The sequence below is a fragment of the Taudactylus pleione genome, unplaced genomic scaffold, assembly GCF_031769625.1.
Source record: "Taudactylus pleione unplaced genomic scaffold, aTauple2 ptg000046l, whole genome shotgun sequence".
In the NCBI taxonomy this organism is placed as follows: Eukaryota; Metazoa; Chordata; class Amphibia; order Anura; family Myobatrachidae; genus Taudactylus; species Taudactylus pleione.
The window spans coordinates 3,436,658-3,463,007 of record NW_028284448.1 but is presented as its reverse complement, the minus strand read 5'-3'; the positions used below and the strand labels follow the sequence as shown (position 1 = coordinate 3,463,007).

The window sequence follows — 26,350 nt, the reverse complement described above, 5'->3', positions numbered from 1 at the left end:
TTTATATAGGTCTCAATATTGTATGAGACAGAGAATTATAGACCTATTTGTAATATTTCACTTAGCTTCACATAATTGTGATAAGTATTGTATTATATGTTGTCTTATGTTCTATGTATGTTCGTGTTCTGCTTGTGATAATTTATAGCTGTTATTCCAACAGTAATGCCAATAAGTAACAGGCTCAGACTTGTTTTTGGTATTTTAAAATATATTTAATAAAAGTTATTTTTTATGTATTATTCTTATTATAACCTTTACATTCGAGTGCCCCCAACAAGAGAGTTTTCTTCTTCTTCCCCATACTACGTTTATCTATACTCTCATGGGGAGCACCTCCACACTTTACAATATTTTTGCTTGACACCTATACTAGGGTTTGATATTTATAATTGTGGATTTTCATTATTCTTTTGACTAATTATATCCAATATATTATATCCTGTGCTCAAACTATATCCCCCTATTCCCCCCTTCCCTGGTCATTTAGGCTATTGAATTTGCGAGTTTCAGTACAAACTCACACTTTTTAAAAGTGCGAGACAGTGCAAATTTGTACTGTTACTAAAACTGACTACCTATTACATTTGGCCCATAGTCTTCATTAAGACAAACTGCAAGAAAATGAAATAGATCAGTGGTTCCCAAACTGGGTGCCATGGCACCCTGTGCCTCGGGTTGGTAGTCAAGTACCAAATAAAATAATTTTTAGTCAGTATGATAGGTAAAACCAGTACTAATGGCTGCCAATCAAAAAATATGTGGACAAAAAGAAGCGCAGCCCTGTCAACCACCACATGGGTGGCATATAAGCACAATTTACTTAATTTAATTTCTGCTGAATTTCTCAATAAGAAACTATTGGCCCAGGGGTGCTGTGGAAAAAATGCTGATACACTAGGGCGCCTTGATATGAAAAAGTTTGGGAACCACTGAAATAGAAAAAAAAAACAATATTTATAATCAATCCATCCAAATCTGTTTGATGAGAGAGATGGAGAAGTGTTTTTAAATAGGAAGACAACCCATGCAATTCTGCAACTTTCTCACAATTCTGTAACTTATAATGGAGACTGAAAATTGTGAAAGCATATTGAAATTTCCTCATACTGTAGTTGTTCCACCTAATTATAATCCAAAAATGAAGCATGAGACATATTTCACAGCTAAGAACTTGAATTCGTAAGATATTAAACTGCAGATGCAATGTATCCTAATTTAGTTTTTTGTTTTTTTTAAATTCGGAACTCTTGTGAGGTCATTTACAATGATCAAAACTGCAGAGGCCAATGCAAAATCCTATTTGTGATGCCACACATCTCTGTTTCCTCTGATAAACCTTTTTTTCCACAGACCTTTTACCTTTCCTATTTTGAATGTGCTTTTCAAGTGAATCATCTCAGATGTAATACTTTCAGTGTATAATGGTATACAATTTTTATAAATGAAAGCTCTGCTGCTATTTATATATTGATAATTAGTATACCTTAATGTCTAATAGTACAGTTTTCTATTGGTTAGTGTTAATTTTTGCTTATTTAGATACTGGTATCCTGCTTGTTTTTGATTGGTAAATGCATCATGCAGTAAAATGCTTCAGCTGTCACAAGAACCGCTTAACTCTGGTAGGGCAGCTTTTTCAGGGACCATTCTATGTAGCTGCTTATCCAACCACCTAGCCATAACTTGTAACCTGCTGTTATTGCATGCATGGCTATGAAACAATATTTTATTGACAATATCCCTTCTAGCTAATTATTGCCTGCCACATTTTCCAGCATTGCAGAGCTTCCTTCATATGGCTTTTGTCCAAGTAATACATTTGCATGTTGGTGAGTTAATTGGCTTCTTGCATTTGTGTTTTAGAGAATTTAGTACCATGGGGCCTACTTGCCTTCTTTTGACAAAGCATTTCAGGGAGATTGTGAAAGAAACACCTATTAGCGCTGCAGTAAAGTGGACGTGTATTGCTACATCTGGGAGGCGTGCCATAAAATTGATTAACATCCAAATGTAAATGAGCCCCAAAGCAGTTAGTAAGATCTATTTGTTGAAGAACACACACTGATACTTTTCAGTAAATGCCTGTAGCCATAGGTATCATCGGGGGAGATGTTAGAATGGGCGTTAGGAGGATTAGTGATGGTGTGCACTGATGCCGCTTCTCCCCCATGTATTAATGAACAATTGGGTGGTAAAAGATAGAAGATACTGTGCCAATGTGATACCCGATGTATGATGGTCAGTGGCACTGACCGTTCCGACAGCTGCAGCTATTGTTTAGATCTCTACAGCTGTCGTTTCCATTTCAACAAAGCTAGGACACCATGCTGTGGGGTCTGGCAATACTGTCCCTGGTTGAGGGGCTCCAGGCTGCATGTGAGATCTCACGATGTTTGCGAGATCTCGCACATGCCCACTGGAGCTAGCCTGAGGTGAGTTACAGCGTATCAGTCACTGTGGGGTCTGACAGGGGTCGCTGCAGGAGGGAGGTTTCACTCCTCCACTTCGGCAGAGGAGATGTTATTACATCTCGTCGGTACTGCTTCCTGCCTCGCCTCGGCAAAGATGCGAAGCAGGAAGAGTTATAGCGGCACATCTCCCCCATTGTGCATTGTAACCAATGCAGCAAAATTATACTAATAATCCTATTTGTATATATATTTCTCTGTTTTTTTTTTATATAACAGCTTCATAACGGGGTTAAGGTGCAATCAGGGAGATTGTTAGACTCTTCAGGGAGTCAGGGAGATTTTCACTATTTCAGGGAGTCTCCCTGACAGTCATGGAGAGTTGTCATGTATGACATGGGGTAAGGACAGTTGTAAATAATTAAACATTCTTTGTAAATCCGGAAGGTTCACAGTGCACCACAAGGCTGTTTAAACATCTACTATCTGATACGCAGGCCATTGGGCTTACCTATTTTCACCTAATATTTTATATCTATTAATTTTATATATGTACATGCTGTATTTTACATATATATGTTATTGTATTATCTTATATGCCAGTTTTACAGTATATGCATATTTTTTAGTCTATATATTTTTTAGCTGATATCAGCATAATACATTTTATATACAGTATTATGTTATATTCTGCTCTTGTCTTTTCTATATGAAAAATATCATGAAAAAGTGAGAACTACAAAGAGAAGTAATCTGTTTTTATTATACTGTATGTTTTTTACTACAGTCTAGCGCCACTGGATGTAGCACAATCTTGTTTATATTGCTTATAATTTTTGGGATCTAAGGCGACCCAAGTGCTCTACCTAGGCTGCTTCTCCAGGAGCGCTAGGGTGAGGTATTGAATATACTTACATTCTTTGTAAATCACTATGCAATATTTTGGTGCTATATAAATGAAGGTTCATGATTATAACATTTTTCTCGGAGAGAGAAATACACAATGTTTGTAACATCCTCTGTCCTTAGATATATTTTACATAGCCACGAACACCTGAAAAAAACCTTAAGGCACTAATGCAGAGTTGTATAGTAAAATGAGTGTAATTAGTGTTTTCAGTTGGTAATCTGTGTACTGCTTCTGTTTTTTTTCTGGAAACAGGGAGTTCCTCTACTGTCAACACTGGTATAATTTATTGTACACCCTGTCTGGAACTTGTATTACCAGAGTCCTCCATCCCAGCTACTTTAAATACCAGGGAGACACTTACCTGAAAACAGGTCCTTCAGTAGCTGAGGTGAGTACTGATACATTTTTTCACAGTACAGGCAGCTTTTTCACAGAAAAATAGTGTTTTACCACACGTTCAGAGCCGTACAAATCTCTAGTTGTGCATGCCTTTGTATGGGCAGCATATTCTCCTAGTTACAACAAGTCCTCATCATCTATGTGTACTAGCACCTGTAGCAGCTGCAAAAGATACATCTCCTAAAAGGTGTATATGCATATAATTGCTGGTTTGCATAAGGTGCAATTGGGTGAACACTCCCTTACTGAACCTTGCCTATGTGACATTGACCCTTGCTCACTATTGTGCATTTTGGAAAATTAGATTTGAATCATGCAAAATGCATGCGGGTCTGCCATTGCTCAGATGCGTGTATTCACATTCTGAGAATGCACAGAGCAGAATCACTCAAGATACGCTACACATATTGGTGTAGTACTTCATCGGCTCCTGAACGTTTGCTTTACATTTTCACAATTTTGTATTTTTAAAATGTATTCTGTCAACTGAGATTGAAATAATTGCATGCAAGTTTGCATATTGGATGTATAGGAATGCATGGTATCATTTTCCTCAACATGAGATTTCTTCATATGTGTAAAAATCTGTGCAATGTATCAATGTCCCCTACTCCCACTGAGTGCATACAGATAGCAGATAACATGTATAGAAGCTATAATTATAAGGGTTGTTTCACCCACTGGTATAAAATATATATATTTTTTTAAAGCCAATTGCTTCATTTGACAGAAATTGGCCAGGAAACACCTGAATGGAGAGTATCATCACAAAGCCAAATAGTGGAGCATGTTCTAATACATAAGTTTCAGATACAAAGGGCGAGATGTAATAGGGTCCGAGTTTTTTGTGTGAGACAAACTTTTTAAAATACAGTGGAAAAATTGCGTAGGGTTCCCCTGTATTTTAAGAACCAGCAGAAGGCTCTGCTGAGCTGGTCCTGGTTGTGGAAATACAGGGCACAAAAAGAGTAGGCGACCCCTGTATTTTCCATAACCTTTATCGGGGTCCCAGGCCAAAGCATTATACCTGACCGCTAGTCAGCCCAGGCTGGGGATCCCTGGGGAGGTGGGGATCCCACAATAAAGGGGACCCACTCTCCAGAGCACCCCAGGCCTGGCGTGATGACCTTGGGCTAGCCCCGGTGCCCCTGGCCGATGGGTGCCGGGTTGATTGTGTTAAAGTGTAGTGTAAAAAATAGATTTAATAAATATTGTCTTTTGCTGGAGAACTACAGGTTCCAGCAAGCCTCCCCCGCATGCTGGTACTTGGAGAACCACAAGTACCAGCATGCGGGGCATTAAGAGCCCGCTGGTACCCGTAGTTTACCTGCAAAAGAACGACACACACCGTGAAAATAAAGTTTTATTAATGCATACACGTGCAGACTCACATTCACGCATACTCACCTATAATCCCTGTAGTCATTTAGTCATTCACGTCCCTTTGTACAGTAGAATCCACGGCACCTGTAAAAAAAACAAATTCCATACTCACCTATTTCTAGCGTAGATCTCGTCCTTTTCGTTCCATGTAGGCATCCACAGGGTAAAAAAAAGTAACGCAAAACCAGCCCGGACAGGAGGAAGGGTATGTGTTTACACATATCCTTCCTCCACGCGAATGACCGGGATCCACGTGAGTCCTGTCAATACAGGAGCCTCCAGCCAATCACCGGGCTGCCTGCTGATAGGCTCTAAGCAGTCAGGCTACCTGTCAGACTTTTCCCCATAGACTTCAATGGTGGGCAAGCTCCATTGAAATCTATGGTGGGAACCGCTACATTGTAGTCTTTGCTGGTAACCGTAAGGCTCACCTCAATTAACCCTGCAGTTTTTTTTTTTTGGTTTTTTTTTACTGTTAACTTTTTTTTTTTACACATGGAAACATGCACGGATCTGTGCATCTTTCTGAGTTACTCGGACCTGCTCAGGCTAGACTCGCTATCCTGAAGCAGGTTAAGTAATAGTGTTTGAGTGAAACACTCACACTCTATTACATTCCCTAAGTTCTATGCTCACAATGACAATACAACTGGGTGTGTGTTTTGCCATTGTGAGGTGCAGAGATGTGAGAAACATGCGAGTTTGCATTTTCTCTCACCCTATTATATAGGATGAGTTCTGAAAATGTGCGAGTATACCTCTATACTCGCACTTTTTCAAAACTCAAACCTTATTACATCTCGCCCCTAATCTCGCACCATCATCTTCACCTTTTCAGCACACTGGAAAGCAATCTGCTTTCCTCTTTAACTGTTCGCAGTAGTCCAACCATTTTTAAAAAAATGGTCTTCTTTTATACAATTAAAATTTGTGTTATCACTGAATATTAATGAATATGAGCCTCAAGAACAACTTGTCAAATTTTAAATTATTTTTATATCACATAACCTATTGAAAACCATTTGCTTTGGTAATCTGGAAGGTTATCTATTATTCATGAAATGTTTTTGCCTCAACCAGGTCAGTGAAGAAGTGGGCGAAACCATTTTCAATTACCCGCAATTTAGCTGAATACAAAAAGTAAAATGTGGTGGTCTGATTTATGTAAATAGCTACATGTTTTGGATAATAATTTGTGGTTTGGTACACAACACAATTGTAGTACAATCTTTAAGAATGACATTTCTTTTGCCTTTAACCACAGATTATGAGGAATTATGGTATGAGGTCAGAATTTTTTCCTGTGTAAATAATCACTAATACACACTTGGGCTCTTGTCAGAAGAGCAGTCTGTAAATGACCAACCAGATCTTGGTTTTACCTCCCAGAATAGATGCATATATAGAAAAAAATTAACTACCAAGCTCAATCCAACACAATTAAACATAAATAACTGACAAGTCTCTTAAACAATGTTATAAATAGTATCACATTTCACTTTGAAGTAATAAAATGAAGCGTCTTCAAAATTATAACTTAATGGTACTCTATAGTCTTTGGGAGTAATCATTTTTTTTTTTTTTTTACAGTCAAATACTGTATTGTTCTTTACTTTCTGTCTCAGATACTCCCTTTTCAATAGTTCTTATGATATATAAGTATATAATATTTTATAACATTGCTTTAGAGGCTTGTTATTTGTGTTTTACAGTGTTGCTTAGCACCAGGCAGTTAGTTTTCTGTATTCTGTATTTCTCCTTCATCCACTAGGGGACACTGGAGTCTCAATACAATGGGGTATAGGAGTGGGTTAACCGGGAGCTGGCACCTTAAAAAAAAAACTAACAGTAGCTAGCTCCTCCCCCTCCATACCCCCCCCCCCCCCACCCCCAAGACAGTCTAAAAAAGTGTGGCCTGGGAGCTGGACGTTGATCTTCCGTTTAGGGCTTATTTTAACATAAAGAATGACCTCCAATCAGCAGGAGGATGGACAGGCAGCCCACTGCCCCTGCCTGTCTACACCGGTGGATGCTGCCGGGGTGCGCTGAGGTCTCCTGCTACAGAGACTGAACCCAGATACGCGCTGGTTGCAGTGCTCGTAGCGGGTTCCCACAGCACATGCCCGCCGCCGGCAGCTTAGGCAGGGTCAAGGTTAGTGTCACCTGACTTCCTGGTTAGCAGGGAGCCAGGACATTATAATAGGCGGGCATTTCACAGTTGCCGCTCGCGCGGAAGGGCGCCATAGCGTGGGGGGGGGCGGAGCCTAAGTTTTTTCTTCTGCTTCTGCCTCCCATCAGCCTCAGCGTTTCTAAGGAACGCTGAGGGGCCATTTTGGAATACCAAAAGTGAAGGAGCAGGCTGTGTCTGGCTAGTACTCAGTTATCAGCATTGCTATTATTGTTGCAGCGTTATTCAATTAGTGCTGTACACATTGCTTATCCCCCTCTGTGCCCCTTCTCAGTCAGTCATAGGTGTGATTGTAATTACTACTGTCGTTTTTTTCTGTCTCTGTGTGTGTGTGGTAACTGTAATGTCTACCAAGGGGTCTAAGGCAGCCTAAAAGGCCTTTTCCTGCAAAACTTGTGGGGAACAATTCACACAGGGACAGCCTAATGCTTCCTTACTGTGTGATAATTGCATGTCTCAGTCTCAGGACTCTGTTAATGTGAGCCAGCCTATTTGGTCGGATCAATTAACATCAGTTATATCCAACCTGTCATCTGAGTTGGAAGCAGCTCGCAGAGACAGGGAGAGGCTGAATCAGACAGCAGCTGAGCCAGATTGGGCCCGATCTCTAGCAAGATCGGTAGAGGGTCTTACAAAGGCAATGTCCCAGGCTCCCTCTGCATCTATTCAGGTCCTTTAGTAAAAGGTTGATTCATAATCCCCTACATTGGGATGAATCAGACGAAGAGGATGTTCAGGACCAAGAGGAGGGTGAAGTGCAGGAGGAGGAGGTTCAGATTACTGAGGAATTTGAACCTGCATCACGACAGGTGTTACATGTGGAGGAGGTAGAGGTAACTGCAAAACAGTCTATTTTTGGTAAAAGGGTTAAGCAGTCCGTTACCTTTCCAGCATCGGAGGAGCTGGATGATATTCTCTCTATTGCATGGAAACACCCAGATAAGAGATTTCAAATGAACAAGAAATATCTCTTATTACCCTTTTCCGCAGGTCAGTAGGAGATTGTGTGAAACTCCTCCTGCGGTAGACCCATCAGTAACCAGTCTTTCTAAAAAGACAGTACTTCCAGTGCCGGGTGCGGTTGCTTTAAAAGAGACCTCAGACAGGAAGCTGGAACAGACATTAAAATCCCTACATACTGTAGCAGGGGTTTTGATGCGTCTGGCTCAAGTCTGCTGTTGGGTGAACAAAGCCATTGAGAATTGGGCTTTGCAGCTAGCGGAAGGGATTAGGTCCGGTGCACAACCCGATGATCTCATTCAGTTAGCTGAGCAGATTACAGAATCAGCTGCATTCCTGGGGGAAGCGTCAAAGGACATTTGCAGTCTTTCCGCCAGATCTTCAGCATTGGCTGTGTCAGCTAGAAGAGCTCTGTGGTTGCGTCAGTGGCAAGCAGACGCAGAGTCTAAGAGAGCAGTCGAGGCTCTTCCTTTTAAGGGGGAGGTTCCTTTCTGCTCGGAATTAGATAAGTGGATCTCACAGCTGCCTCCAGCTCCCTGCAGGATAAAGCAGCTGCAAAGCCTACCGCATGACGTTCTCCCTTCTCATTTGGGGGACCCCAGAGTAGGGGCTCGGCTCCTACGTTTCAAGGATATTTAGAACCAGTCTTGTCAGGATGCCTGGGTTCGGGATGTCATTGTTCAGGGACTAAAGCTGGATTTCAGAATACAGCCTCTCTCTCGTTTTTTCAAGACAGGTTTACCTCAGGTTACGGAAAAACGTGTAGCTATCCAGGAGCCAATACAAAAACTGTTATTGTCTCAGGTAATAGTGAAGGTTCCATCCCATCAGAGATGTCGAGGGTTTTATTCCAGTTTGTTCGTTGTGCCCAAGGCAGACGGCTCCATGAGGCCCATCCTCAATCTCAAGGAATTAAACCCTTATCTGCGAGTCTTCAGATTCAAAATGGAATCTCTCCAATCCATGATTGCGAGTCTCTAGAAAGACGAGTTTTTAGTGTCCCTCGACACAAAGGATGCTTATCTCCATATACCGATATGGCCCACTCATCAGGTTTTTCTTCGTTTTGCAATACTAGACTCGCATTTTCAATTTCAGGCCCTGCCTTTCGGTCTTTCGTCAGCACCAAGGGTGTTTACAAAGATTATGGCAGAAATGATGGCCCTGCTGCATCGTCAGGGTATTGTCATTGTTCCGTATTTGGACAATCTCTTGATAAAGGCCTTGTCAAGGGATCGCCTTTTAAAGAACATTCATCTAACGCAGAGTGTTCTCTTACAACACGGATGGATCCTAAATTTCAAGATATTCTCCCTGATCCCCACCCAACGCTTGCTTTTTCTGGGAATGATACTAGACACAAGGGAACAAAAAGTATTTTTGCCCCAGAACAAGTTTGCCCCCATTCAGCACCTGGTGCGCATGGTTTTACAGCATCGCTGGGTGTCTGTACATCTCTGTATCCGTCTTCTCGGGAGAATGGTAGCAGCTTTTGAGGCAATACAATACGCAAGATTTCACGCCCAAACTTTCCAGTTAGATCTTCTTTCCCACTGGTCAGGGTCCCACCTGTTTCTACATAAGAGGGTCCTTTTGGCGCCGCAAACATGAACATCCCTCATATGGTGGATGAATCCCTCTCACTTGTTGGCGGGAAGAAGATTTGTGATGTGGGATTGGATACTCCTCACCACGGACACAAGCCTGAGAGGGTGTGGAGCAGTGACCCTGGTAAAGCATTTTCATGGGCTCTGGACTCAACGGGAAGCAAGACTATCCATAAATGTGCTGGAGTTGAGAGCAGTGTTTTATGCCCTTCAGAAGGCGCAGCCCATATTGAAGGGTCAGGCGATCCGAGTTCAGTCAGACAATGCCACGGCGGTGGCATATATAAACAAACAAGGCAGCACAAAAAGCAGAGCTGCTATGAGGGAGGTAAGCAGGATTTTGATATGGGCAGAGGAATTCGCAGTAGCAATTTCTGCAATATTCATACCGGGAGTAGAGAACTGGGAGGCCGACTATCTCAGTCGGCAGAACATCCATCCGGGGGAATGGTCCTTGAATCCTCAGGTGTTCCATCACCTGACTCTGAGGTGGGGCTGTCCGCAAGCCGATCTCATGGCGTCAAGAGTAAATCACCAGTTACCAGTCTTCTACTCCACGACAAAGGATCCTCAAACTGCGGCGGTGGACGCACTGTCAACTCCGTGGCCCTTCCATTACATCTACGTTTTTCCTCCGTTTCCTCTCATTCCACGCTTGCTCCAGAGAATCAAGCGATAAAGAGTCAAGGTACTACTAGTAACACCAGATTGGCCCAGGCGAGCGTGGTACTCGAAAATACAAAATCTGTTAATAGTCGAACCTTGGCCCCTACCCCTTCAGGAGGATCTTCTTCTGCAGGGGCTGTTCGTTTATCAGAACTTACGGCGGCTTCGTTTAACGGCTTGGCTACTTAAAGGGCTGTCCTCCGAAGCATTGGGATCCCGTCCAGCGTGACTCCCACTATGATGCGGGCCAGGAAGGATGACACCTCTCAGCATTACTATCGCATATGGAAGGCTTATGTTGTTTGGTGCGAGAGACGTAATTACCCTCCAGCAATTTTAGGACATCACGTCTTCGTCTAGGTTCCTTAAAGGTACAGATATCTGCATTGTCACTTTTCTTTCAGAAGAGATTGGCCTTGCTTCCAGATGTTCAGACCTTTTTATCAGTCATCAGAATTCAACCTCCTTTCGTACCGCCCACTGCACCTTGGGATTTGGATTTAGTTTTAGCGTTCCTTCAGCCAGAAACCTTTGAGCCTTTACACAGGGTAGAAATTAAGGTGGTTCTGCTGTTGGCGCTCGCCTCAGCAAGGCGAGTGTCGGAGCTCAGTGCCTTATCCTGTCGTCCCCCTTCCTCATTTTTCATGAGGATAGGCCGGAGTTACGCATGCAGAAATCCTTTCTTCCCAAGGTAGTGACTGCTTTTCATATAAAGCAGCCGATAGTGGTCCCGGTTTTCAAAGACGATTCTCCAAATTCAAAGTTATTGGATGTAGTCAGGGCTCTTAAGATTTACGTGGACCGGACGGCTTCTCTCCGTAAATCTGACGCTTTATTTATTAGGTTTGATTTGGCTCGTCCAGGTTGGCCGACGTCCAAACAAACCATTTGAAGATGGATTCGCCTGGCTATCAGACAGGCTTATGTGGTGGCTTCCAGACAACCACCTAGTACCATTACCGCTCATTCAGGCCCTTCATAGGCGGCTACTCGGGGGGTTTCATTAAATCAACTTTGCAGAGCAGCTACTTGGTCGGGAAAGCATACTTTCCTTAAGTTTTATCGATTTGATACTTTTGCAGCCTCCGCTTCGAGTTTGGTCGTGCAGTACTGCAGGGTTCTCAGCGCTCTCCCACCCGGGATGTAAGCTCTGGGACATCCCCATTGTATTGAGACTCCAGTGTCCCCTAGTGGATGAAGGAGAAAATAGGATTTTGGTACTTACCGATAAATCCCTTTCTCCGAATCCACAGGGGACACTGGCCGCCCTCCCTGCGCTGTTCTTTTCTGCAAGATGCTACAGTTGTTGCATTAGGTCGTTTGATTGGTCTGTTACCGTTTTTCTTCCTGTGTATGATGTATTAGTACATGGATGTAGTTATTGTAGCTTTTCTGTCTCCTTCTCCTTACTTCCAGCTCTCCTCGGGCACAGTTATTTTTAGACTGGCTTGGGGGGGGTATGGAGGGGGAGGAGCTAGCTACTGTTTGGTTTTTTTTTTAAGGTGCCAGCTCCCGGTTAACCCACTCCTATACCCCATTGTATTAAGACTCCAGTGTCCCCTGTGGAATCGGAGAAAGGGATTTATCGGTAAGTACCAAAATCCTATTATCTGCAGAATTATTTTCCTGTGCCCCGTAATCTAAAAATTTTACATTAAAAGGGGGGGGGGGGGTCTATGGTGATCACCATAATGTTATGTACTCAGCCTATGAATTCTTTCTATATGAGTGACCTCGATGTCACCCTGAGTCGACAAAGCCGTGTTATCAGCATTAAATAGGTCCCCTTAATGTTCTCTGAGTTCTCAACAAAGCGCAGGTTGTTACTTCGGTGGCAATTCTCTGTATCTTCCATCTTGTCCTACAATTCTTGAATTGTCCTAGACTGACTATTAATGCCCTGCTGACAGGTGTAAACATGCATCACTAGTTTTACAGTGCAGTCTAGTCTACAGTGCAGTTATGCAGAAAGAGTTGGAATCTATACATGTAAGAACAACATCAGAACTGGTTTACAGATCTTCAAAACGCTTGTGGGCATGATAAAGTCTGATATGTCCCTAGCAGTGAGATGGAGAGGTCCATGATGGACCAGGGCGTCACTGTGAGGCAATAGGGGTGGAGGTAGATTTATGGGAAGCAGGATTTGCCCATTTTAGCAGAAGTAGATATTTTGTTAGGAAGGAACTAATGTATTTGATTTTATTAAGGCATTTGTCCGTACCCTAGAGGCAGTACAGCCAGTCACTTGTGTCAGGAAGGCAAAAGAACTGTTAACTAGGATGCCGGGTGGAGCGCCCTTATTCTAGCAACCTTACACCGACTTACCCCACCAACGTAACTAGGAAGGAATACAAGCCCCTGTTCAGTACGTTTTCCTTCTTCATAGGGTAGTGCAGGTACCACTCGACTGTGACTATGACCTTCAACGTGATGGTGAATGATCAACACAGGCACTACTACCTCAGTCACCCTGGTTTCAGTTAGTACTTTTGCACTGTGGTGAAACATTTGCTCACTGAAACCAGGAGGAGGGGAAGGGAGTGAGACAGAACACATACGCAAGTTGTATACTGACCGCAGTAATGCTTGCCACCTTGCTTGGTGGTCACTACACCTGTAAGGAGATATAGCACACCCACCCACACTGCACACTCAACTAAGCCAACAATGTGCCTCCCAGTTGAAACTTTAACTAGACAACTAATTTAACACTTTTCAGCACAAACTTCAAACTGGCCTAGTGTGTATGACTGTTGACTCAGATGTGGTGTACTATACTTCGGCCCTATACAACACTGACCCTACTATTATACAATTTCCTGTTAATCACACAGCAAAGACAGCATTTTCACAATGAAGAAATGCCTTTGTTGTATATAGATCCTACTTCTCCTAACAACACTATTGAACTATGCAGTCCAGCTAACACTTCCTAAACTAAGGGGTCTAGTGTATTTTGTACAGAGCAAGGTGCATGTTGTCTACTCACCCCCTGTGGTCCAGTGCTAGTGTTGGGGCTGCTCAACCCTTCACACACAATGGTACCTGAAGAGGGGTCTTGGTGTCCCATTCATTCATTGCAGTTTCCAAAACGCCATGGGGATGCCTCCCTATGATTAACTGATGCACCTGTGTGCTCAACTGGTCAGTTAGTCCAATGGCTAGTGACCACCTCCTATTTAAACCAGTTCCTGTGTGCAACCCATTGCCTGAACAATGTGTTCCTACCCCGGATAGTACAAGGCTCCAGGCGTACTTTGTATCCTGTGTTCGTGTCCTCTGTGTCTTTATTGCTACTTCTGGGGTTCTGGCTATTTACCATCTACGTTGAGTATTGCTCATTGCCGGCTTCACAGCGTTCCAGACCATTACCTGTCAGCATTGCAGTGTCCACACTGCTTACCGACCTGAGTTCCATATGCCGCTGGGTTCCGTTACCTGTCAGCGCCTCAGTGCCTATACTGCATACAAGTCTGCACTACCATCTCATCTCAGCTTGCAAGTATATCCCTTCCATTTGCCTGTGCATCATCTATCAGTACCGTGTGCTCAGCTCCAGTCTCATTCCATCCTACAGCTGGGACATTGTATGCAAGTTTCTTATGCTGTAATACTCTATACTCATTGGATGTCCTGGTCATAAGGTTATACTATTGTGCTTTGTATTGACTTCCTTGCACTGTGAGCTGGTTTTTTGGGCTGATTCAGAGAAGGATGCTGGTTCCAGGGCTAGGGTTCAGTGTGCAGTATACAGCCTGTACACTGAGGTGTTCAGTACCTGTATTACCTATCCTGACTCTCACTTTCTCAGTTCCTCGCTGGTTTCAGTTGCAGGTCTTGTGTTAGAGCTGTACCAGGGTTTCAACTTCCTCAAGTTGTGTTCAAAATACATAAGACTCTGGTTCCTGGCTTGAGTTTTGAGTTCCAATCTACCAGTACTATGCTATTCTGAGTTCCAGGGTCACCCTTGTCACTGGAGTATATTCCTGGTTTGGCTGGCCTTCACAAGTCACTAGACGAGGGGTTGCCCAGTAGGCCTGGACTTTTCACTCTTTCACCTCGGTTCCAGTCTAGTATCCTTGCATATCACAACTCTGTGGTCCCTACACTGGCACTAGTGTTCCTAACTCCTGTTCATACCCATGAGTCAGAGTTGTTTCAAGCCAACTCGTTTCCTAGGTACATCGGTCAGACCCATGGGTCTCGAACCGGATCTTCAAAATAACCCGACCCTGACACTTGGGTCTTGTACCCAAGTATCCAATGCCTTGGGTCTGATGCTTGCTTACATATGAGTGGTTCCCTGCAAGGTATTCTAGAGCCTAATACCTTCAAGTGCCTTCAGCCTAATGCCTGCCTGACTGTGAGACCAATCCTGAAATAATAAAGGGCCTAGTGCATGCACCTTACTATCCTAAAACCTAGTGCCCATGGAGAAAAATCACAGTAATAACCCCTAGATGGTAAGTGCAAAAGTCACCCTGGGGTCTTACCTGTACCTTTGACTTCAGCTGAGATTGCCATCTGTTGGTCCAGTCTACTGCTAAGTGACTTCCCTATCTCTGGTGCCTTCATAGCTTTCTCTTTCAACTTCTTCTGCTCCAGTCTTCAGTTGAGGAGGAGTGGCTCGCCTTACCTCTCTTTACACAGTTAGACATTGCTGCCTCATGGCTTCCGCTATCATCAGCCTCAGACTTCACCTGTTTGCGTAAGCTCTTTTGCAATGTCCATTGTTTATTCAGGACTTCTAGTATCTTCCTAGCCTTCTACCGACTTCCCTCTTCTCACCACATGTTCCTAAAGATCTTCAGTCCTTATCTGCAACATCCTTTCTTAATCTCATCACCATCAAACTGTGCTCAGCTGGCATGTGTGGCAGGGCCAAGATACTGCGAGCCAGGGTTGGCTTGGCACAGCCATCTGTAAGCCGTGACGGACTCGTATGTGTTTTTTTTCCAAAATGTATTGCTAATGAATGGCAGTGCTTGAATCTTCCGATTCAAGCCCGTCAGGCCCTGACAGGAGTGGCGGCAAACTTCTACCGCCATTTTCCAACCACCCAGCTACACTGGAAGGTTGGGAGCTTTTACAAAACCTGAGAATTTTTCCCAACAATTGAGTCCCCTAGATTAGTATTTGTAATATTATGAAAAACTAAAACAAAATAAAGTTTAATATATGAGTAAGATGTATTTGCAATACAATACACCTGAAATGCACAATCTGGGTATAATTGCAACTTAGGACAAAAAAAAAACACTAAGCAGGCGCTAATAAAGAGTTAAAAATATATATCGCTACGTCTAAAAAAGCAACAATTATAAGCTTGTGTGAGCTCAAATACTGTGGCCAAAAAATGGTCACTAGATACTAGAAACAGAGATGGGTTTTGCGCTAATTGATAATATATATCTGAAAGATATGAAAATATAAAAGTATAATAGTGATATGATAGAACCTACACAAAGATCAAGATGCCATTTTTAATATCATATAGTATTTATGTATTTTGAATTAATAATCTAGTAATAGCAGCATGACTATTAGCAGCAGCCCACTGGGATCTAATGCACTATAATAAGAAATCCTTAGAGTCCAGACCTGAACCATCGATAGTCAGCTTTATATAATTGCAACTTATAAAGCAGAATAAAGACTGCCCCATTATATGTAACCAAACAGTAACAGTTAAAGGTTAAGAAGAAAGATCAACTGCGGTACATGTGTCTATATTGCACATGAAATACACATTGGGAAGAGAGAAGTACAGCTGGCTGATAAATGCAAAAACAGTTACAGTGTCTCTTATGCAAGTCAATTAGTCCAGTATAAAAAGGGCTTAGCAATACACACAACCTGGAAATATGTGAAAAGATGAACAGTACAGGTATCAGCTATTTGTTAATTTGCAATAGGGAGTGCGGAGTTTGTATATTCTCCCTGTGCTTGCGTGGGTTTCCTCCGGGTACTCCGGTTTCCTCCCACACTCCAAAAATATACTGGTAGGTTAATTGGCTCCAAACATAAATTAACCCGAATGTGTATGTGTGTGAGCATGTGTTAGGGAATATAGAGTGTAAGCTCCACTGGGGCAGGGCCTGATGTGAATGGACAAATATTCTCTGTAAAGCGCTGCAGAATATGTGTGCGCTATATAAATACCTGGTAATAAATATCTGGTAATAATAGGGAGAACTATGTACTATATGAGGATAAATTCAAATTGATGACAATGATGAGGTCTAGGAGCCCAAGAGAAACTGTACCAAGTGCTCTGCATCTACTCCTATTTTCATAATTGGCCAAATAGTCCCAAATAGCCAACACACTGCCACGGTTGGAAACAATCCCACTGAAAGTGCAGACATGTTTATAGGGTGTCTGTAAATCAGACGTAGTCCTCACACAAGAGAACATGGTATATCTGGAATGGAGGACCACCTGCAAGAGGAGAACAGGGAAGAAAGGAAATAGGAGATGCAATGAGACGCAATGCCGGTGTTGGCGTAGTTGAGCAATTTTTTTTGTTACTGCACATGCAGTACAATCCCTAAACACTTCTATGGCGCTTTCATTATTCAGAGTGTACATACAGAGGCACTGTTGCGATCGATACACATGGTATCAGAAATATATTGGAAAAGTGATGGGTGTTCCCGGGCGGTCACTGGGAGGTGGCTTAACAGACGCACGGATATGGTCCGTCTTATGGTGTGTTGTGGGCCACAGATGTTAAACTGGTCACATAGGAGGCCATACTCAGATGGAGAAACTGCACCTGTCATATGGATAAGGGGGCTTCTAATTTAAAAATGCACCAATCAGTATATCAGTGCCTACAGATACTGACTGTGGGCATCTCAGTCCTTGCTCATTCAGATGTATGGGTACAACGTTGGCAGGGCTGGATCTAGACCAAGTGGAGCCCAGGGCAATAATCTGCTTTTTCATTAACAGGGAGGGTTAGGATGTGTGGGGAGGGGTTAGTGTTAGGATGCAGGAACAGAGGGCTAGGAGTAGAAGGGGGGTGGGTTACCATACTTACCGGACCCTTATCGGGATCCTGAGCATCAGATGCCGCTGTCATAGCCTCACATACACACACGCTGCCCCCATAGCCTCACATACACACACGCTGCCCCCATAGCCTCTCATACACACACGCTGCCCCCATAGCCTCTCATACACACACGCTGCCCCCATAGCCTCACATACACACACGCTGCCGCCATAGCCTCACATGCACACACGCTGCCCCCATAGCCTCACATGCACACACGCTGCCCCATAGCCTCACATGCACACACGCTGCCCCCATAGCCTCACATGCACACACGCTGCCCCCATAGCCTCACATGCACACACGCTGCCCCCATAGCCTCCCATGCACACACGCTGCCCCCATAGCCTCCCATGCACACACGCTGCCCCCATAGCCTCCCATGCACACACGCTGCCCCCATAGCCTCCCATGCACACACGCTGCCCCCATAGCCTCCCATGCACACACGCTGCCCCCATAGCCTCCCATGCACACACGCTGCCCCCATAGCCTCCCATGCACACACGCTGCCCCCATAGCCTCCCATGCACACACGCTGCCCCCATAGCCTCCCATGCACACACGCTGCCCCCATAGCCTCCCATGCACACACGCTGCCCCCATAGCCTCCCATGCACACACGCTGCCCCCATAGCCTCCCATGCACACACGCTGCCCCCATAGCCTCCCATGCACACACGCTGCCCCCATAGCCTCCCATGCACACACGCTGCCCCCATAGCCTCCCATGCACACACGCTGCCCCCATAGCCTCCCATGCACACACGCTGCCCCCATAGCCTCCCATGCACACACGCTGCCCCCATAGCCTCCCATGCACACACGCTGCCCCCATAGCCTCCCATGCACACACGCTGCCCCCATAGCCTCCCATGCACACACGCTGCCCCCATAGCCTCCCATGCACACACGCTGCCCCCATAGCCTCCCATGCACACACGCTGCCCCCATAGCCTCCCATGCACACACACTGCCCCCATAGCCTCCCATGCACACACGCTGCCCCCATAGCCTCCCATGCACACACGCTGCCCCCATAGCCTCCCATGCACACACGCTGCCCCCATAGCCTCCCATGCACACACGCTGCCCCCATAGCCTCCCATGCACACACGCTGCCCCCATAGCCTCCCACGCACACACGCTGCCCCCATAGCCTCCCACGCACACACGCTGCCCCCATAGCCTCCCACGCACACACGCTGCCCCCATAGCCTCCCACGCACACACGCTGCCCCCATAGCCTCCCACGCACACACGCTGCCCCCATAGCCTCCCACGCACACACGCTGCCCCCATAGCCTCCCACGCACACACGCTGCCCCCATAGCCTCACACACGCTGTCCTGAAAGCTGCACACACACACTCACTGCCACTTTGCACTCTCTCTTATTGGGTGCACTTAGCACCCTCCCTTACTGGGCACACTTGGCATCACCATCCCAGAAACCTGTCCGTGTGAGTATACTTTCCCGACTGCAGCAGGCAAGACAGAAAATGACCCTGGCACATCAGGACAGGGAGAGAGGAAACTGCTGCAGCCCACGGACCCTCCGTAGCCCAGCACATGGCAGCATATGCTGGGCAGGGGAGGGAGACTGCTGTCACTGAGCAGTCTCTGCTCTCCCCCTGCCCTGATGTGCTGCTGCCCACAGTAGTAAGCAGAGGAAATGTGTTACGTTGGGGAGAGATCAGGGGCAATCGCACTCTCGTCTCAGTCTAACTCCTGCTGTGCAACCCCTGACGCTGCGACCTCTAACGCTGCTTGTAGCCACGGCTCTGCCCAGTGCCTGACATCAAAAAGTTCCTTCAGGATGGCGGCTACGGGGATCTCTAGCAACAATAACTATTTAGGCGCCAGCTGGGGACGCAGGGCGACAGCCCTGTCAGCCCGTGCCTTCTGAGTCTGGATAAAGCCCTTTGTGTGCAGCTGGACATAGCTCGAACTTATGAAAAACATTGTACTTTACTGAATTTCCCACTAAGAGGGTTCACTGTATACAGTACCAGAGTTTCCCAAACTCATTGTACAGGGAGCACTAACAGTGCATGTTTCCAGGTCTCCTCACAGAATCTCAAGTGAAATAATTAGCTTCAGCTGTGGATCTTTTAAAATGTGTCGACCAGTAATGACTACACCTGTGCACCAACTGGGAAAAATGTAAACGATACCGTTTGTGCTCCCTGAGAAATGAGTTTGGGAAACACTGCTTTATACAATTCACACTTAAGTATTTATAAATGACGAAGCTTATTTGACTTTCATATTGTCAGTAGCTACACTTAAACTTACATTCTGTCCATATGCTCAGATTTTCTAAAGATGACCACTGAAAGCATTACAACCATTATGCTCCCAATGAATTCAACAACTGATATTCAGAACATGACGCATGAGGAAGAGATGTGTGACAACTGGAGAGAAATTCACCACATGGTGTTCCATATGGCAAATGCATGCTTTGCATTAGGACTGGTCATTCCAACTACTCTAAGTCTTCATATGATTTTTCTTCGTGCTATGCTGTGTCTAGGTAAGTCTAAGTTATATATGCTTGTATGACTAATTTTTTATTATTTTTGTTTTAAATTTGTGTCCTTCCATAACCTTATGGTTTTCTGTGTCGATAGACTTTTGTACACACATAAGTTTTGCTGTTTTCTCTCAGGGGTATAGTTATCATTACTTTTTTTTTTTACTAAAATAATGAGGTAATGACCATTTGTCCCTGATTTTGGTATATATGTAATGTATTACAGACAGGTCAGGTCTGGTCAGGAGTCGCCTCAGGGGACAAGTGCTGATCCAAAATTACAGATGGTCCTGCCCTACCAAGGATCAGCACTTGTTCCCTGAGGCGACTCCTGACCTGAAATCTGGACTTTTTACATCTGTTTACAGGTCAGGTCACCTCATTTATTTCACCTGTACCGTTGGAACCTATGCTAGCCGATTTTTATCTCAATTTTTATATTATTTTGGTTGTAATAAAGCTTTTGGAAATTGAGGAGGATCACGTCTTTATTTTTCCACATGATTGATGTTCCCCGTGTTGGAGGGAGAAAAGACCAGATGGGATTAAACAGACGACCCTAAAGAAACTTTTATATGCATTTAGAAAGTTTGATTACTGTGGGGTACGTTTGCCTTTACTGCTTGTTTGATGTATGCACAACTTCAGGAGAAGGGAACTAAGAAAGAAACCTTAATACATACAACACCTTATTGACTCCTGTGAGTTGGGGTACGCTCTTCTTCCTATGGTTTCCCATGGAACTCTGTATATCTGTGATTATAAGAACATACTACACTATAAGTGCTTCTTTGGTCTCCCTGTTTTTTGTGTTTCATGATCTGGGGGAAACGAGACTCAAGGAGAGTTTAGAAGGGAACAAAACTATTTCCGTCGATTTGGACCACGTGTGGAATAATCCCATTGGAACCTTATGAGGACTGAGTATAATGATACTCCATTATAGGACGCAGTATACATGTTTTTATTGAAATTTCTGACATTTGAAATATTAGATATTTAAACTATTTTTCTCTGCATCTTATATTATCTGTCTAGCGCTATCCCACACGCAGTGTTTTTCCAGTTTGTATTGTTGTTATATTTGCTAGGTGGGTTTTTCTTGATACTGTGTAGAGGGAGGCTGCTGGTGAGCGCACTGTGGCTATCCGATTTTATATATAGTATAACTAGTTCATCCCAGAGTTTCTAGTTGGGATTGAGATCAGGTGACTGAGGAGGCCATGTCATAATTTGTAGAACTTTCTGCTTTTCTTTACTTTTCAAATATTTGATACACAGTTTAGATGTGTGCTTAAGGTCGATATCTTGTTGCATGTTGAACCCCTTTTCAATATCTCGAGTTCCACTTGGTAAGTCTTCTGGTTCTGAAAAGTTCAAATTTTACTTTATTTACAGACCTCAACAATGGTATGCGACCATTTAGACCTACATTATTACAGATGTATTTTAACTGTATCAACTGGTACTGGAGTTTGTCTAATTTGTCTTCTTTGATTGCAGTTGCTGGGAGTATTCAATGTCGCTTACTCATTACAATAATGTATTTGTGTTCCTTTTTGATGTCGTCCAGAACGTTTTTTTAAGTCACGTTTGTACCTGTTTCTTTGAAACGAGCTAATGTATTCCTTACACTAGACCGTGGAATTTTAAATTTTTTAGCAATTTGTCGATGAGTATAGTCTTCTTCAGAAAGTGTTTTAATGTTGCCACGCAATTCAAGTGAATGTTCGCGTCTTTTCTTCATTTTAAGTTATGGTTATTATTATTGATTTTAACACTGTATAAAAGGAAATTTAAAATTAAAAAAGTAAGATGTAAAATATTCAATTAATAAAAAATATATATTATATAACAATATTATTGAATACAAATTAATCAACATACATACCAGATTTATTAATGACTGGTTCTAAATTATGTGCTTTAGCATGTCAATAAGCTCTTGGGACTGCAATGAAAATGAAAGACGCTTATGTTTACACATAATTTGGTAAATTAAGTACAGTATATTTGCAGTAAAGTCCTAAAATCTTGTTTCTAATCATGATAATGATTTTAGGGAGCATTTAAAGTTGATAATCATTAAGAAGCCTTGTGCAGGAAGGAGTGTAGCGCTCTGGACTGATTTGTGGCCCGGTGGCAGTTACTAATCACAGTGCCCTCTGCTGGCCCTCTACGCACCTGCGTTGTTGGCGTAACGGGCGGGCCGGCCCTGCCTATATAGCTAACTCCATCATACTTACTTTATTTTGACAGAAATCGATGTAACAGATACATCAGCACTCCTGTCCGTAATGCACGATGGTGGTGGGAGCCCACTGATGTGGTGCTGCTGAGCTTGCCCGGATGCGAAATACTGAGCTGGCTCAGGCCAAATGCGAAAGACTCTCTGCAGTGTGTTTCTACTCAAGGAAACAGTGCTTTTCGCAAGCTCTGTCCCGGCACATGCCATTTCATACATTCATATGAAAAAGGCAAGTTCTAACAACCTCGAAAATTCTCCGTTCGACACTGCTATAGAGCAGGGTCGTGGACCCTGGTTTTTTTCCCAGGTTGTTTTTGTTTTCAGACTTACCAAAATGCTAGGTCGATGAGCGTTCATGTGCAAAAACCCGGAACTTATCGATACTAATCAAGTATGAGATATCAGCAAGTGTGCCTTTTTTAGTAGTAGATGTAAACTTTGTAGTTGAGTGGTATACCAAACATATTTACCTTGTAAGAAAAATACACCTTTTTGTTTATATCTGTATTCCCTGTGGTCTATCTTCTGCTCCTGCTATCTGCTGTGCACTTCCACCCCTTGCAGATAATGTACACCATTATTTACCTCGCAGGGTGCACACATACACAGCACCGTGCGTTCTGTAACCAGTAGGCACAGCTACACTGGCCCTATCATCCCTGTCCTCTCTGCCGTTTTGAAAATCCGCCTGGCGCGTGTTTTCTCGTCCTGATTTCAGATCCATGGCCAGCAGCGGTAGCAGTAGTGCTGGCAGCAGCACCCTAACCGGGCATCTCCCAGGGCGCAAGCCCCTGCAAGGGCTGCATCTTGGGCTTTCTGAATGCCATCCAGGACATGGTTGGATCCTCAAAGCAGGCCAACAGGAGAACAGTGGAGAAAACCTGGAAACTGATAGATAAAGCATCATGTGGTCACCACAGTGCTCATCAGGTCTTCCTTTATGTGCTGCTGAGATTGGAGCTGTAGACTGCATAGCGAATGTATAAGGAGGAAACTCTTATTGTTTCGTCCCTTTACGGTCCCTCTTACTAGTAACTTAACCAGCAAGCTGCCAGAAGTTGGCATATTGGTACTATTCCACATGGATGACCACCACATGCATCACCTTAGACATATCAGAACATTTATTGCAAACACTTGTGCTGTGCTAGTGTGGTAATGTGTAGTATTTGCAGTTCTGTACATGGATTGTTGTGTCTATACAAGCACTGGATGAGAGGGAAGCTAAAGGTCACTAAAGCATTGATTCATGGAAATATAATTAAGGGCTGGGATAGAAGGAAGTAATGCTTTCCTCTTGCAGAGTTTGGAAAACAGTTATGGAGGTGGTAGGTAATTGTTAGTACTGCGAAAGGCTTGTGGTGCATACACACGGTCAGATTTGATGAATGATTTTTACAACAATTTGAACAATTTCATTAACAATGAACGATTTCTGACAGTATTAAAATTAATGAAATCGTCAAAATATGACTTCAAACACAGTTGATGTCAGAGATCGTTTGTCTGACATGCCGGTAACGCGCATCGTTTGTCGATGCATGCCCTACATGTCAGAGATATGAACGATTTTTACAGTCGTTATCGTTCATATCTCATAAGAAATCTGACCGTGTGTATGCACTGTTACAGTAGGCACACTTTTCCAAGTAATGTGTTCTGTTTTAAGGGATATGCAGTTTGGAACTTGAAAGTTGTTGTCAGTGCATTTACTACATAGTATCATCATGTTGAGTTGGGCACATTTTGCATCAAAAGCATAGACTTAATATGATTCAAAAATCCACCACACGAGACATGGGCAGGCATCATCATCATCAATGATGAATACTACTTTTTTTGTAAAAAAAAAATCTCAGAGCTAGTGCTCCTGGGCTTGTATCGACAAAAGTGAGGGAACAAGCAGCAGTGAGTAAATTGTAATCTGCATGTAACATAGGAGGGGGTATCTTGCCTATGGCACCATGGGGTCTTATTCTGGCTCTGCACTACATCCATTCTCTGCGACACCTCCAGATCCCTAAAGGATGGAACACATTTCCTTCTCCACATCATCAAATCCTGAAAACAAAGTATACACCCCACACCTGAAACCTTATACACAGTGCACTGTACCTCCCCTCACATCCTTAAATCCACAGGACACACTCTCTCACCAAACGTCACCAAATTCCCCACTTGAAAAGTACAGCCCTATACTCTACTATCCACTGGGAGCTTTCTTCCTCCAAAGATTCAAAATCTTGATCCACTGACAATAGAAGAAAATAAACAATCCATATCTGAGTATCCTCCACATCACAGTACAACGTGAGAGACTACCAACAATACTGACAATACATTTGCACCCAGGGATTCCTTCCCCAAAGCTGTTTACATCCAAATATTAGAACAACTGCCTTACAATATACATGCAACATTGACCCATTTGTAATGGTGGATGGGATAGACCTGGGCGTATGGCAGAAGGAGTTTGTCATGCTATCCGGTACTGCCATGGTTACGCTATTTCCTCCGTCTGCTGGGCTCGCTGCCTTGTTGGCTTTCTGGTCTGCAATCTAGTGACAGAGACTCCCCGTTTGGCATTGCACCTGTTTTAAAAGTTGCAGTAACATGTCAGCTCGCATTAGTGGAAATATGGACTGAGCATTATTTATTTAAAACCATCTGGTGCCAGAGTATTAGGTCCCATACCTTGTTTCAGGGTCCTGAATTTCGAACTACTCCGTGTACCGGACCCTGCCTGTAACTGTTTATGATCCGTGAACCCTTGTCCCTAACCTCTGCCTATTTACCATTTACAAGTCAGTGCTTGTGACCCTGACCTTCACATTTCCTGGCCATTCTCTATTAAACTTATTGTGCACCACACCATCTTACCACCCAGCATTACAGCTAGACATGATAGGGGCAAGTTAGATGGCTGCAACCTGCGGGCTCCCGGCAGCAAAGCCCATGCCACCTTGTGGCGATTCCTAGTGAAGACCAAGGGGTAAATTTACTAAAGTGAGAGTTTTTAGAAGTGGAGATCTTGCCCATAGCAACCAATCAGATTCTACTTAACATTTAACTAGAACATTCTAGAAAATAATAGCTAGAATCTGATTGGTTGCTATGGGAAACATCTCCAATTCTAAAAACTCTCACTTTAGTAAATTTACCCCCAAGGGTCAATTAGATTCTGCATCTCGACACTGCCTGACTCAAACGTTTAGAGTTGAATGGATTCTTCAAATCGGTCTACCACATAAGGTTTAATACAGGAGGTTTATATTATACACTAAATTATGAGACTTATGAATGGCATTATACTGTCCAGTTTCTCTGTGATATGCACAGTTACAGCCGAGATCTAAATGCAATATGTATCCCCGTGAATGGCGGGTCAGAACATTACTGCCTAACTAGCATGATGATTTGCATTGGTAAAAAGTGGTTATCAAGAAACCATTTATGTCACCATGAAATAATTGTAGATAAGTATATTAAAATGTAGTGGAAAGTTACAATAATTAAAATAAGATATATATATATATATATTTAAATGGATTGAAATGAATTGCTTTTTAACTTAATGCAGATTTTTTTTTTTTTTAAATATATGTGAATTTTAAACATACTTTTCTCATAGACAAGCAGCACATCAATATGGCTCTGAGACTTTAGTCTGTTTAGATTTAAATAACTAAGGTGTTGATGTATCAAGCCGTGACAAATAGTGGAGAAGTTGCTCACAGCAACCAAACAGCTTTGAGGTAGCATTTATTAAGTTCATTCTATAAAATGATAGGTAGAAGCTGATTGGTTGCTATTGGCAACTTCTGCACTGGTCCACTTTCCTACTCTTTTTACTCTTTGATACATCAACCCCTATAGCTCCTAAGACTAGAGAAGAATCTTAAAGCAACAGCTAATATCTTTCTCTGCAAGGAGCATTGGCCTCTGATACAACAGAGGAACCTGCTACACAAATTACT

General features: G+C 43.4%; 1 protein-coding gene across 2 annotated transcripts in view; it reads left to right on the top strand.

Annotated features, from left to right (window-relative positions):
- The window catches only part of POPDC1 (popeye domain cAMP effector 1), a 160,071-nt gene that overhangs the window by 50,144 nt on the left and 83,577 nt on the right, over positions 1–26,350 (top strand). For both annotated transcript variants that reach the window (XM_088460436.1, XM_088460438.1), the window contains exons 2-3: positions 3,574–3,709; positions 19,904–20,125. In XM_088460436.1, coding sequence (XP_088316562.1) covers positions 19,915–20,125 — 211 coding nt within the window. In that variant the 5' untranslated portion in view covers positions 3,574–3,709; positions 19,904–19,914. The remainder of the gene's footprint in view (positions 1–3,573; positions 3,710–19,903; positions 20,126–26,350) is intronic.